We start from the raw sequence: 15668 nt of genomic DNA on the forward strand, positions 1-15668 counted from the left end.
GTGGCCAAATGTGACCAATTCTGTAAGGCTCTTGGCTCTTCCTCCAAAAACACTTCCTCAAGTCTCCCTCTTCCTAACTACCACCAATCCCTCTACCATGTCCCACCAAAAGCTGCACGTTCTTTATTTTCTGACCTCCCACAACCTTTAACTGTGCCTTTATAGTGATATTTATTACTATCTATTTTATAGGTATTGATATGCAGCGTATTAGCTTCCCACCTAGTTGCTAAACTCCTGGAGGGACTGGAGTAGAGGTGGAGACAAAAGAATCATGCTTCAATTCATCTTTATATTTTTCACTAAACCGATAACACATTTTGTTTATAGTAGTTCTCAGTATAGTAGTTCTCAATATCTTATGACTAAATTAATGTATGAGGGAGCAAATAACTACAAAAATGAATAAATGAACAGTAACACATGAAGAGAGAAGAGATAGGGATATGAGAAGATGATTATCTTAGGGCTTTTTCTCTAAATACATTTGGGTAAAAAAATATCTTCTGCAAAAAAAAAAAAAAATCTTCTAACAGATGCACAGACCTTCATTCCAGCCAACGAGAGCATGTTGTTCAGTTTGTACATCCCGGACTGCACCGGTGTTGTATACAACAGAGCATCATTAAACTGAAAGTAGAAACATTTCATAGGACAAAGTAAAGCAACAAATTTCAGCTACAAAGATATTGGTAAGATACAGGAATAAAGGAACAATATTACCTCTTTGTTTAAAACTCTCTGAATATAATACTTATATTCTGCTTATAAAACCAGAACCACCTAGAATGTTCTATTAGAATATTACTAGAAGGCAATTTCTAGAAAATGTGCTTTCTTTCCAAGTTCTGTAACAGATTTAACGTTTTCTGAATTCTAAATCCCCCCTAAGGTATTATAATCTGCCAAAACAAATCACTGATTGAATCAATTTTTCCAAATCAGAGATGAAATAAACTAAATTCAAAAAGGAAGTGAATTTCTAGTTATGTATCATACAAGACTTTGTTTCCTATACTTGACATGCAAAAAGCAATCCAGCCAGTCAAAGATCCTACTAAAACTGCTGTCTGAATGTGCCAATCTTATCTGTCCTGAACAACCGTCTCCTTTCATTAAGCAATTATCCCTGCCTCGGGCTCAACAGAAACACACGTGGCCACTTACCAGGAAAAACATTCGGGGCTGCATGACTTTCCGAGATAGCTTCATCAGAATTCCTTCTTTGAGAAAAACCTGATTCATCCAAACAAACATCCATTTAGTACTCTCACAACACAACTACAATATACATATACATGTAATTTCCTTTTCGACCTTCTTTCCCCAGAATTATTTTGTGTGGAGGCTGGGCAGACATAGTTTCCTTGTTACTTTTTACAGCCATGGCTTCTTTTTAAACCCTGTAAGTCATTTAGGAATTGGATAAGCCAGCAGAGTTTCATAACTCCAATACTGAGCCCAGGGGTACCATATGGTTTGAAATGTAATTGACTGAGTGTGTACTTGATCTTGAGGCATAGCCAACATCCTGACAATTGCACTTTGTAATTTCCCTGAATTCATTCCCTCAGTCACTTTTGTGCTCTAGGAAGAACATCAAAATACCAATTTTCTCCCTCCCCTCATAATCTTCTCTTACATTAAAGATTTTAATTGAAATTGTCTTTAAAGCTGTGTGAGGTCAGCTAGTATTACACAATAAAATGATCCTATTTGGTCAGATACTCTGTGGGGTCCCTTGCCGTTCTCCTAATTGAATTGGACTTCTTGTCACAATGACTTAAATCATGAATGTTTTGAAAGGATAGAATGAACTTAGTTGATCCAGACTGGGTCACTGAAGAGTAACAATAACAAATAACCTATTTTCATAACTCAAATGAAAATACCTACAAACGGTGCCTAAATCCATTGCATTAAGTTTGCAAAAGGCAGTCTAAAACACTTACCCGTCCAGGCTGAACTATTTCATGGTGTCCATTTAAGCTGTACTGAATTTGCATAAGTTTCTGAAAGTTGTCCTACAGAAAGAGAATGCACAGCATATGAAGGCACGGGCTCCCAGGTTCAACAGTACAGCAGCCGTTGAAATGAAGATACTTACTCCTTGCTTCATGGTGTCATTGGCGTGGTTGGCTACCTCTATAACAACGGCAAGGGCATCTAAAATATGTAGGAACAGAAGGGGCATTCGATCACTATCATCACCAATGAATTGCAACACTGAGCAACTCCAGACAACAAGACGGCTAGTTCACAGCCACGGACCACTGCAGGAGATCAGTTAACTGTGAGTGAGCAGAAATATAGGCGATGCGGTTCAATGAGAGCAAAACCAAGGAAAAACAGTACTTATGAAACAATGAGCCAAAGAAAGACTCTAAAGATACATTACAGACCATGTGTATCAATAGTATGAACATCAGGGTTGTTTTGTGCTGAGAGTTGATTATTCTGTTGAAGTTTACAAGGATGAATAGGATTTAACCTGGAAACTGAGGACCATTCCAGGATAAACTGCCTTGGGAGAGGAGGATCCTGGGATAGGAAACCAGAATTATGAGGACCAGCTATTTAAGAGGGTCAGGGCTTAGCTGCCTTCTCTTTGTCTGATCCCAAGAGGGAAGAAATGCCACATGGAAGCATACTAGACCTTAGGAAATTACATACATTATTTTGTGAGTTGGGTTATTTAGCTTCACCTGTGTTTTATTCTTTTTATTAACCTCTTGCCTTTATTAAACATTTTTGAATGCTTCAGTCTTGTCATCTTCATAACTAGATATAAAGGAAAAAGTCTGTACTTTGTCTCCTTTTGGGCTACAGTTGTTCTCAATTCAAGACAATAGTGTTCCCCTAGGGACACCTGGACATGTATAAGATAATTTTAAGTTGTCACAATGACTGGGAAGGTCCACTGGCCTTTAATGGGTAGGAGCCAGGGATGTTAAACATCCTGCAATGCTAATTAGAAATCCACACAAAGTTGGTTACCTGGTATGACAGAAGCCCTACCATTGAGGAAAAACTGGTAAGAGTGTTAAAGAAGGAAGCATGCCCTTCTGAGGCTGGTGTGGCAATGACAGTAATTGTCACTAAAAGGACTATTAAAAAAAAATCAATTTCCAGAAAGGGTTTGAGGTGTTTTGGTCCAGCTACTATACCTACCAAGGGATACTCTTTCTGGTACCAACCCTGGAGGTTTCTATAGTCTTTAAATGTATTATTATCACCATTATTAAAGGAAAGCTGTATTTCCTTATAGAGACTCAAACCACATATCAGAATTTACTGTATCTGGCACTCATCATGGCAGATATTCAAGAGGTGACCTTGGACACATTCCCTGCTTTCTGGCCTGCTTGAACTTCCAGCGGACAGGGATAAAAGCTTTAAAATTTAATGAATGGATGAAGTAATAAAGCTGCTGCTATTTGGTCACCTGGCCTCCAAGCTCTGACCTCTCCCATCCATTCTGCAATTCTACTTTCCTCATATCATCTCTTTAAGAGGCCCTGGTGACTCTGTTCCTTTAACTCTTCTGCTTATCCTCCAAAGGTATATTAGTCTCATTTTCCCTCACCTTTGGGCAATCTCATCACTTTACTTCGTTGCCTCTGGCCATACAGCACACATCACTGTTCACTGCTTATCCTAAGCCATGTCTTTGCTGAAGTGTGTAATTTTCTTTAAACAAGCTCCTTAATTTCTGGCCCTGTATTTGTTTTACCAGCAAAATGGAGCTAATAACTCACTTTCCTTGAAGGCAGAAGCCCTGGGACAGATGTTTTCTTGAGGCCCGATCTGCTAAAATCTGTCTAAAATATTTATCTTCATGAGACAGACTCTGACCTGGAATGCCCACTCTTCCTCTTGTCCGCCATCTCTCATCAACTCATCTCTGGTTCTACCTCCATCGAAGCAAAGCTCTGCCTCTTCAATCCTCACACTTTCCTCCATCTTCCAAATGATTCTATACTGCTAAGTGCATCCTTACTTTAAAGCTATCTGCTTTGTTCTTTATCTGACAGGTATCATAGACTCTTCTCTTTCTTTTTTTAATATTTCTTTCTTTATTTTGTTATGCCAGGTCTTAGTTGTGGCACGTGGGCTCCCTAGTTGCAGCATGCGAACTCTTAGCTGCAGCATGCATGCGGGATGCAGCTCCCCAGGCAGGGATCGAACCCAGGCCCCCTGCATTGGGAGCGTGAGTCAGAATCACTGCACCACCAGGGAAGTCCCTATCACAGACTTTCTTCTTCAACTAAATTATATGTTTACCAGAGACAAGAAGCATGTCATGTCCCCCACTCCAAACTTTTCCTTTAAAAAGCACCTTTAAAAGCATAACACTTGCGAATAAAAGATGTTACAGAAGAAGTAAAATGATTAATAGAATGAATAAGAATCTCTACAAAAATGGGTTAAAAACCTTTCAGCTTTGTAATCTGATAATGTAAAGGATGCACAAGAATGTGATCAAAATTCATAAAATGAATGGCGTGGAGATGGATTTGCCTAATGTGTTTCTGTAGATTAGAACCAGGGATATACCTATGACATTTAAAAGAGGTAGTTTGGGAATAAATAGAAAGAAACACTACTCTCCTAAACAGAACTAAATCCTCATGTGTGTGTGTGTGTGTGAGAGAGAGAGAGAGAGAGAGAGAGAGTGAGAGAGAGAGAGACAGCAGACATACATGCACACACACACAGACACAGACACACACAGTGGATTACCCCATGAATATCAATGAGTCCCTTGTATTGTAATGGACTATTTCCCTTAAGTACTACTGGGGTGAGGGGGTGGGAGGATGGTAAGGCTAATGCCCATCATTAAACAGTCCCAGAATAATAAACTATTTTAGACCTTATCTCTAATTTGTGTAGTTTGGTCACTTCATGGACTCATGATTTTAAAGCTTGAAAGGACCTTGCAGATCAACTGGTTCAATCTGTTTTTGAAAGCAGTGGACATCTAGAGAAGGTGAATGCACCCCAGCACAGACAGACTGAGCCCAGGAGGATGAAGCTCCCTGACAACAGACTATGCTGGGACCACTCTCTCAGGAGGCTGGCTCCAATGGCTGCCTGACCATGGGCATCTTTTGCCCCTATAATTTCACTTGCATCCAGCACCACTTTATCTAGTTCTATTTTAATTTGCCTAAAACAGAGTTTAAAAAGGCTTCTTATGAATAAAACACAGTTTTGTATATGGGTTTTGTTACGTTTTTACTTTCCAGTTTCAAATGAACATAATATAAAAACTTTTATAACACATGAGACCACAAAAATTGTTTACCTTGAGTGTCTCTGTAATCTCCAGCGTCTTCTAAGAGATTTTTTAAATAGTCTAGAAAAGGAAAAAAGGTTATGGTATTTAGTACAATTAAGCACTAAGGAAAAAACATTTGTCTTTCTTATTCAATACTCTAGTCAGCCTTATTGGTTAATATACATATTCATTCTGTGTGTGCTACCTTTCTAAAAATGAAAGAATAAAGCCCTGGGGTCAATTTGAAATCAGGACACAAAATCAGAGCTAGAAAGAGCCTGAGAGGTTGCACTGGTGATTTTAGAGATGAGGAATCAGGCTACCGAGGACACGGTCTCACTCAAGTAATACAACCTCTTTGTGGCAGAGCTAGGACCAGAACCCGAACCCAGGTCTCCTGATGCCCAGTTCAGCTCTTTAACTCCAACATGCACAAAGTACCTTAATCTCACGATCAGATGCATGTTTTAGTACCAAATTTCAAGCATTCATAGATTGAATGTCTAAGGAACTCTGAGATCTGGCAATCTTAAGAGTCTAACAATGCCCAGAACACCAGAAAAATGCAATACATACATCTAGACCAGTGGTACTCAAATGGGGGCAGGTTTGCCCCCCAGGAGAAATTTAGAAATGTCTGAAGACATTTCTGATTATCACAACTGGGGGAAAGGGGATGCCACTGGCATCTAGTGGTTAGACGCCAGAGCCGCTGCTAAACATCCTACAAATGCACAGGACAGCCCTACAACAAAGAATTATCTGCACCAAAATGTCAATAGGACTGCAGTTGAGAAACCCTGGTCTAGATGAAGCTGGTCTGGGGGGCTTCCCTGGTGGCGCAGTGGTTGAGAGTCCACCTGCCGATGCAGGGGACACAGGTTCGTGCCCCGGTGCGGGAGGATCCCACATGCCGCAGAGCGGCTGGGCCTGTGAGCCATGGCTGCTGAGCCTGCGCGTCCAGAGCCTGTGCTCCGCAACGGGAGAGGCCACAACAGTGAGAGGCCCGCGTACCACACACACACAAAAAAGATGGTCTGTAAACGAGCAACATGGTATATAGTGCTTCTAGTAATACGAAAAAAAATTTAAGGCAACAGGTTATATTTCATAAATCCTGTAACTAAGGAATGTTACAGGATTTCAAGGTAATACTTCCTTCTCTGTTGAGAAATGTTGGATGACTTCCCATTAACTCTCAGATTAAAACAAATTCTATTTCCTGGAATTTCAAGTCCCCGCTACACGGTCCCTGTTGACTTTTCTGCTTTTCTCTCTTACTACTGCCTTACACAGGCCCTTTGTTCTTAAGTCTGATTCTGCACAATTCCTTAAACACTTCCCATGTGTTCCCTGGCTCCATACTTTTTGTCTTTAATGTTCCCTTCTTCTGAATCCTTTCTCTGTCTCTGCGTATAAAAATTCTACTCATAATTCTTCAAGGCTCATCTCAAATTCCTCCTCTCTTACCAAACTTTCCATTTGAAAGAAATATTCTTTCCCTTTGAATAACACATTACACAGCAGTTACTGTATGCCTTCTATCATTTTCTTTTTCACTAGACTCAAGGCTCCTGTGGGCAGGGCCTGCCTACATCTGATTCATCTTTCTATCTCTCATAGCACTTAGCCAGAGACTTTGCATGCAAGGGATAAGAAATGCTTAATGAATTTTAAAAAATGATTTTTTTTTAGACAGGATTGTGTCTTATTTTAGGTAAAAGGCAATAAAGGCTGAAACCAATCCTAATGCCCGTGGGAGTTGGGAAATGGAAAGAGGAAAGGCATATTAAAAGACTGAATGCATTTTTATCAGATCCAATCTCCATTTAGCAATATTATGGAACAGATATAATTTCATCCCATGGATTTATTAAGTCATGCTCAAAGGCACAAAGGGGAGCTTGGACGTTAGTGCCAGATTTTCAAACTTAATAGACGACTAACATACACACCCAACTGCTGAAACTATACATCTTTGACACAGTGATCCAAGAACCTGTGTGAGTCTAGACATGCACATTATAAATATCCAGCCCTGGCAACAAGCCACAGCGAGATATCGTGTATGACGACGTTAAGCTTCTGTGCACCACGGCATAGATTCTACCTGGCCAGAGACCATCACAAGCAATTTAGATCTGAAGGTAATCTGAACATAAAAGTTGGAGAGCAATTCTTCCAACCAAATAAATAAGAAACCCACAAAAATTAACAAAATACATTGATTATACACTACACTTAGCCTCATCTGGAGATGAAAAATGAACTTAATCTCACTCTGACCCCACTCAGAATGCATTCCATATGTAAGCCATGTTTAGTGAATCCAAATATTTAACTTTTCCATGAGAGCGACAGGGTTAGGGAGAAAAACTTACTCTTCTTGGGCTACTTCATTAATCAAAAGGGATGTTCCTTAAAGCCGCAGGTAGCTGAAGAGTGTGGAAATGAAAGCAGATTTACCTAAGTATCAGATTCATAGCAAGTTCCCATTTTGTCTTCAATTCTTGTTCTTTAATACAGAAGCATATCCATGCAAGCTGAGACATTTCTCTAAACCAAAAGAGGTCACTGGAAGATGTCCATATTAGGAAATCCTGACCTCAGAATCACTGTGCTGAGCCCAATAAGCTTCTGAGTTGCATTTTCTTTCCTTGTACTCAAGCTCAGCTGCTGCTCGCCAACCTAAACTTTTAGGAACAAAGTGGAAATACACAAACTGGCTGTGCAGAAAACCCAGGATGAAAATGTTGCAAAATCGTGTTATTAATCAAGGAGAAAATGGGGTTAAGGTTTACTTTCCTTGCCAATTAAAAAAAAAATCTTAAAACTCAACTTGCAAAATTCACCTTTCCAAAACTGAATTTTAGAAATTCAACTGTCTCATGTATTCATCCATATTTTCAGGGCATCTCATTGCAGTACATACTCCTTTTGAGAACTGTTACCTTTTCTAGGAAGACAAGACCATGATCCCCTCAGTTAAGAATCACTAGTGCCTTAACTACAGAATGAGAAGAACAAGACGGATCACCCTCTGAGTCAGATGGAATGAGCAGTGAAATCACCAGCTGCCCCAGTGACTGTCATAACCCAGGTGAAACGCAGGAAGGGAAACCAGACAGACACTCCTGCATTGGTCATTTGGAATTGTTTACTACATATCATTTAGGTCCTAGCATCCTGCTGGAGCTTCATTAAAAAATCGAGGAGAGCAGAGGAGTCATCTCAATTTGCCATATTGGACTTGTAGTATTCTATGACTTTCCTGTTTCCACCAAACCAAACAAGGATTTTTCAAAACTTCAGTAATAAAAATGCCTCAAATGCTACTGAGGTTATTTTTATCAAAGAAAAAAAGGTTGGTACAGCATGCCTGGACACCACAAAATGTACTTTCTGGCCACCAGGTGGCATCGTTGATTAAAAGTTAATCAGTTCCCATCATCACCATCATCCAACATTAGCAGCACAAAACTAACCAAAACATAGCATGTGCAGTCTCAAGGGCTATGCAAGTTAACTTTGTCCTCATATGTGAGACCCAGAGTGAAAGAATGAGGACCCAACAAATACCATATCTTGTTAGAGGTCTAAGTTTTCAATACATGGGCTCCTAGTAAGTCTTACAATCCCGTGATTGCCTAATCAACGAATAATCAACTTAAAGCAGAAAATGATTCAGAGGTACAGTAACCATTTCCTAAAAATGAGTCATCTGTGGGAATTGGGGACTTTTAAATTCAACAGCACCCAGTAAGATTCCTGGACTGTGTGCTCAGAAACGGTTGATGGCAGAGCACAGAGGAAATTAGCATATAGGACCGGGTAACGTTCCAAAGTCAAGTGTTTTGAATTTAACGACATGTCTTGCTTTGTATTATCTAGATTTCTTCTTTCCTCCCTAAATATGTAATGAACTCAGCAACAACATACAGAATTATGAGATCCAGAGAATAATAAGTCTAGTCAATGAAAGCCTGTTTGCCAAAATTTCAAATGTTAAAAGAAGCCACCTAAAATTATCCTGACTTGTGAAACGGAGTAGAGATTATTTTAAATACCAAAATAAAGATCAAGTATCAGGTTGTAAGACACACTGCTGCCATCTTGAAGGTGGCTTGGCAAAGAGCTCAAGAGCCTTTGTTGGGAGTGAGAAGACAGATTCTTACTTTCTTTGTCCAGCCATGTCTAGCAGAGGTATGTATGTGACTCTGACCATGTCAGAGGCATTTCTGGGTGTCAGTATCCCCATACATAAAATAAGTCGGCTTGGCCCAGATTGAAAAACTAATGACTCTCATTCTAAAGTATCATGAAGCATACCATGAACATCTCTCTAAAACAACTATTTATTTTGAAGTATTTCCTTCTATTTTTATAAATGTTTGACTTTACTTAATTTTAAAAATATATAGAATTTTATAGCAGATTTAAAGTATTCTAACCCGCACATTTTTTTTAAGACATAGGAGTAGCAAACATGCCACTCCAGGGATATATGATATGGGACTTAGGTACTCTTTTATTAGACTTAAGTCACTTTTTAGTTATCTTGTTTTGGCTGTTATAAACTGATGGCCATACATCCTAATTTGCCCATATGATTCTGCCATATACCTGTTGTCCAGGTATTACTATAAATACTGCCCCTTGCACTCTTTAAAGGTACTGGGTTTGAATAATAAATTGTGTGATTATTTTAATTACAAGTAACAGTGGTCAATGTCTTGATATATTTGTCTTTTTCTATACTTCACATTTTGGGTGTGTATGTGGAGGCGGCAGAATATCAATGGGAATGAAAAGGTTTTTGTTTTTTTTAAGTACTTTATATATATCATGAGAAACCTTTCCTAAAAGGATATACCAATTTAAAATATCATTATTTATATATGAAAATACCAGCTTCACTAAATGATTGCCAGTTTTATGTACTGTAGTTTTTTTTTTGTTTGTTTGTTTTTTTGTTTTTTTTTTTTTTCCTTGCGTTATGCGGGCCTCTCACTGTTGTGGCCTCTCCCATTTGCGGAGCACAGGCTCCGGACGCGCAGGCTCAGCGGCCATGGCTCACGGGCCCAGCCGCTCCGTGGCATGTGGGATCTTCCCGAAACGGGGCACGAACCCGCGTCTCCTGCATCGGCAGGCGGACTCTCAAGCACTGCGCCACCAGGGAAGCCCTGTACTGTAGTTTTTTATTGCTAATGTAGTAGGGGGAACTGATAACTTATTTTAATTGATATTTATGATTCAGAGGATCTTAAACATGCCACAGTGTACTTATGTATACTTTTTCTGAGTGAATTGTTTGTTCATATTTTTAGTCCAGATACCTATAAAAGTTTTAATATTCTTAGGGAAATAGTATTTTTCATATTTGTTACAAATATGTTTTCTGATGTACTGTTTATCTTTTTATTTCAACTATATTTTAAACCTTTATAATGTTTTTATTATATAGAAGAGTTGAAAGGTGTCAATATTTTCCTTTATAATTTCTTTAATTTGGGGGGCTTAGAAAATCATCTCTCCTCCTCTCCCTACCCTGAGAGCTCTAATAAATAACCAATTTTATTTTTTTCCATGGTTTTCCTATAGTTTAATGCTTCATATGTAATTTTTTATTTCTTATTTATTTATTTTTTTTTGTGGTACGCGGGCCTCTCACTGTTGTGGCCTCTCCCGTTGCGGAGCACAGGCTCCGGACGCACAGGCTCAGCGGCCACGGCTCACGGGCCCAGCCGCTCCGTGGCATGTGGGATCTTCCCGGACCGGGGCACGAACCCGTGTCGCCTGCATCGGCAGGCAGACTCTCAACCACTGCGCCACCAGGGAAGCCCTGTAATTTTTTATTTTTAAGTTAAGACTTTATTTTTTTAAAGCAGTTTTATGTTTAGAGCAGCTGAGGGGAAGGTACAAAGATTTTCCAAATACCTTCTGCTTACACACATGCACAGCCTCCCTCAGTATCAACATCATCCACCAGAGTTGGGCATTTATTACAACTGATGAACCTACATCGACACATCATTAGCATCTAGAGCCCATAGTTTACATTACGGTTCACTTTGGTGTACATTCTATGAGTTTGGACAAATATATAAAATGAAATGTATCCATCATTATGGTATCATACAGAGTATTTTTAATACCCTAAAAATCCTCTGTGCTCTGCCTATTTATATTTAGTGGGTTTTTTTTTTTGCTGTACGCGGGCCTCTCACTGTCGTGGCCTCTCCCGTTGCAGAGCACAGGCTCCGGACGTGCAGGCCCAGCGGCCATGGCTCACGGCCCCAGCCGCTCCGCGACACGCGGGATCCTCCCGGACCGGGGCACAAACCTGCGTCCCCTGCATCGGCAGGCGGACTCCCAACCACTGCGCCACCAGGGAAGCCCTATATCTAGTTTTGATTTTATTTTTAGTGTATCCAATAATGTATGAATTTTAATTAGCTTTTCAAATTTTTTTTTTTTTTTGCGGTATGTGGGCCTCTCACTGTTGTGGCCTCTCCCATTGTGGAGCACAGGCTCCGGACGAGCAGGCTCAACGGCCATGGCTCACGGGCCCAGCCGCTCCACGGCATGTGGGATCCTCCCAGACCGGGGCACGAACCCGTATCCCCTGCATCGGCAGGCGGACTCTCAACCACTGCGCCACCAGGGAAGCCCAGCTTTTCAAATTTTAACAGGTTATTCACCAAATAATCCTTTCTATTGTCTTGCACTTCCTACTTTGTCAACACTAGATTCTTATAAACAACAGTCTATTTCAAGTTACCTCCCTATTCCAATGGCAGAATAATAATTATTATTTTTAATCAATAGGTCTGTTTTTGCAATGGTATTACATGTCTTTAACTGTTGATGTTTTAAAATACATATTGACTGATGTTTCCCTCTCAGAATATTCTTTAATGATGTACTCTATTTATTACTATACACAAAATCATTTTGATATGTATGGATAAAATTGCAAACTAAGTTAACCTTAATGAGAATATGGAGTGCCAGCAACTAGTTAAAAGCTAAGTTAATGGTTCTATAGTGTCAAGTATCCCTTTAAGCACAAATGCTAAACCATGGGCTTCAGGAGGACCAGGAGCCGGAATTAATTATCCTTATATCCCCCAGCACCTAGAACAAGGTCTGGTGCATATAACAAATGTTTCCTTAATTTATGATGGACTAAATGACATTTAGGGTTATCACTTCTTGCTCCATATTTTACTAAGCAGTTGAGATGATACTCTGAGGGTCTAATTAAAAAGTGCTCCAGTCTCTGCTCTAATTCTCCTGCTTCTCAAATATTAGGTCAGTTCTGGCCTCTGAGAATGTGGCCCAGAGATGCCTAAGTTAGAAAAGTGACCCTTCTGGGCTCTCAGGTTCACAGATTCATGTTCTTGGAAAGCTGGCAATGCCTTTCTGTGAATTAAAAAGGCCACTTCTCCTGGGATGATGCAGCCCCTCGCCAGGGCACACAATATGGCAAGCGGAGCGCTGGCTGGACTTAGAACTCAGCCGGGAGCCCTTGTCAGGGCATAGCCACATGAGGCAGCCCTGGCCTGTCTTACTTTGATTAGTCTGGTCCAGAGGTGGCATGCCCAAAGGACTCACAAACCAAACCTGATGCCAGGCTCGTCCTAGGACAAAATTTTGGATTAGATCTTACAATGGACAGAATCTCCCTTTGGTCCCTTTTTAGCGGGACATGTTGGCTTGGCATATACAGAATGCCCTTAGGGGAGTCAGACCCATAGGAAAGTCGACAAATGTAAACAACCATTATTTTGACTTCACTGAGACTGCTTTTCTTTGTGGATACATTTAAGCCTGCCAGTTTATCAAGTGAGAATCTCACACAGTACAGAAATGGCCTTGACGCAGGCAAGTCTAACTTAAGGAATCTCTTATCCAAATTTGGTCCCCACTACCCTAATTATGAGGTTTGGGGAGATAAGTATATTTTACTACCCAAAGAACTGCTAAGTGAAGAATAAAGCAAATATAAACACCAAAGTGAATTCAAGTTTGACTGAATTTCAGTGTTTTCTCCAACTGGAACAGTTCCCTTTTTTTTTTTTTTTTAAATGGCCTTGCAGCTTGCGGGATCTTAGTTCCCTGACCAGGGATCAAACCTGTACACCTTCAGTGGAAGGGCAGAGTCCTAAACACTGGACCACGAGGGAATTCCCTGGAACAGTTCCTGATGTGAGCCCATGATTCTGACACATGCTAAGAGGGAAACTCTTTGGCAACAGTCAGCTTGCTAGATCTTTGGCAAGGCCCGTTCCAGCAATAGAGGCATTCAGTTACTTGCAGGGGATCCAAGTCAAATCTATACTGAGAATTGGAAAAAGAACGGCTTTGCAGTAATGTCTAATGGGTAGAATTCAGAGGGTCTGCAAACTTGGACAGGCAAAACCAAAAAATCTTTCTACTAATCTCTAAGTGAAATATGGAATTTCCTTCCATGACAAATGTAGTCAACAAATCACAGTATTATCAATGACACCAGGGCTTTATCACCATAGAAATCGCATGTTTTTTCTATGACATTACGGTTGTTGCAGGCATCTCAAAATACTGTTTACTCTCACCAGTACTTCAAAATCATGACAGCTGTTAGATCCACACCACCTCTTCCTATTTAATGTATTACCTAAAGAAGCACATTATTACTCTGTCACTCTTGAAAATTATTTTAATAACTTTATTTCAGGCCACTTGGTTTCCTCTTAATCTTACAAATTCTATTCTGTAACTTCAAAAATTACTCCGAGACAAGATCCATAGGATTCACCACATTCCCAGAGGGATTCTGGCTTAACCTTAAAAAGGTTAAGAACACTTGTTTTATACAATAAGTGAGATTACATTTAAAAGCTATAATTTAATAGAACAAGCAGATAAAATGTGCTTACCTCTTATATCCTGAAGTCTTTCTGTAGTATTAAAATACTTCATGGACATAATTTATTACATATCATCTCTCAAAATACCTTATTCACAACTACGATTAAAAATGAATTGCAAAAGAACAAGAGCTGAGCTAATTATCACCCTCCCATTTTACATGGACGGAGCTGCTTTATATCAGGGACTTTGGGTTCCTCAGAAAATAAATTCTTTGGCTGGTGTCCAGGACAGCCTCTCCTTTCATCAAGTTCTGCTCTAGAGAAAGTGTTAGAATGATTTTAGCCTATGGTTTTCAAACAAACACTTGCTAAGCAGAATGAATTTTCAGAAGCAAAAGTTTCAATTTTCAGGAAGGGATTTTAAAAGTCATGCATTAATTTGATTCTGATCTTTTGTCAAATCTGCTTATTAGCCTGTTCATAACTCAAATTTATAGCTTCAGAACAGATGTTTTTAATATCCCATTTTCTACCAACATGGGAAATCCTGGATTTCTAAAACCTAGAGGGAGTTAATGCCATCCCAGACTAAAGGCAAAGATTATAGGAAAAGTAATATAATATGTTGTTAAAGTCACTTATAAATATTTTGAACAAGATCAAAGAAACTACCTGATCCAAATTTAATCAAAGTTCAAAAGCCTTTCTTCCCCTCTGCAAATACAGAAATGGAAAAAATACTTCAGAGGAATTTTTAAATTATATTTTTCATTATATTTTCTCCACTATGATCCCCACTGATTCACCTTGTTTCAACACCAATGCAGTAGCTTTCCACAAATAAAAGGCTTTTCACTGAAAAACTTATAATACATATAACACAAAAAAAAGACAAAAACAAACAAAAACAAAAAAAACCCACCTAACAAAAAAACACCAACCCTAAAAGGATATATGATAGTCCCTGGATGGTAGAAGATGAAGAGGGACTTTGTTTTTTTATAATATGTAACATATTTTTTATAGGCACAAAAGATCCCTTCAAAAAAAAAAAAAAGTGACCCCTACAAAAATAAATCCTCAGACTATTCTCACTCAAGTGACCAGGAACTTCCCTGGTGGCACAGTGGATAAGACTACGTGTTCCCAATGCAGGGGGCCTGGGTTCGATCCCTGGCCAGGGAACTATATCCCACATGCATGCTGCAACTAAGAGTTTGCATGCCGCAACTAAGGAGCCTGCCTGCCACAACTAAGGAGCCCACGAGCTGCAACTAAGGAGCCTGTGTGCTGCAACTAAGACCTGGCACAACCAAATTAATTAATTAATTAATTAATTAATTAATTTTAAAAAATACCAGGGACTTCCCTGGTGGTGCAGTTTTTTTTTTGTTTTTTTTTTTTGCGGTATGTGGGCCTCTCACTGTCGTGGCCTCTCCCATTGTGGAGCACAGGCTCCGGACGAGCAGGCCCAGCAGCCATGGCTCACGGGCCCAGCCGCTCCACGGCATGCGGGATCTTCCCAG

At 39.7% G+C, this 15668-nt stretch overlaps 1 protein-coding gene across 1 annotated transcript in view; it reads right to left on the reverse strand.

The window, feature by feature from the left end:
* The window catches only part of FGD6 (FYVE, RhoGEF and PH domain containing 6), a 110496-nt gene that overhangs the window by 18678 nt on the left and 76150 nt on the right, over positions 1 to 15668 (reverse strand). The window contains exons 9-13 of the mRNA XM_007468213.1: positions 5312 to 5362; positions 2108 to 2166; positions 1953 to 2024; positions 1168 to 1236; positions 547 to 630 (exon numbers count right to left, since the gene is read on the reverse strand). Coding sequence (XP_007468275.1) covers positions 547 to 630; positions 1168 to 1236; positions 1953 to 2024; positions 2108 to 2166; positions 5312 to 5362 — 335 coding nt within the window. The remainder of the gene's footprint in view (positions 1 to 546; positions 631 to 1167; positions 1237 to 1952; positions 2025 to 2107; positions 2167 to 5311; positions 5363 to 15668) is intronic.

This window comes from Lipotes vexillifer, unplaced genomic scaffold, assembly GCF_000442215.2.
Source record: "Lipotes vexillifer unplaced genomic scaffold, Lipotes_vexillifer_v1.1 scaffold180, whole genome shotgun sequence".
Classification (NCBI taxonomy): Eukaryota; Metazoa; Chordata; class Mammalia; order Artiodactyla; family Lipotidae; genus Lipotes; species Lipotes vexillifer.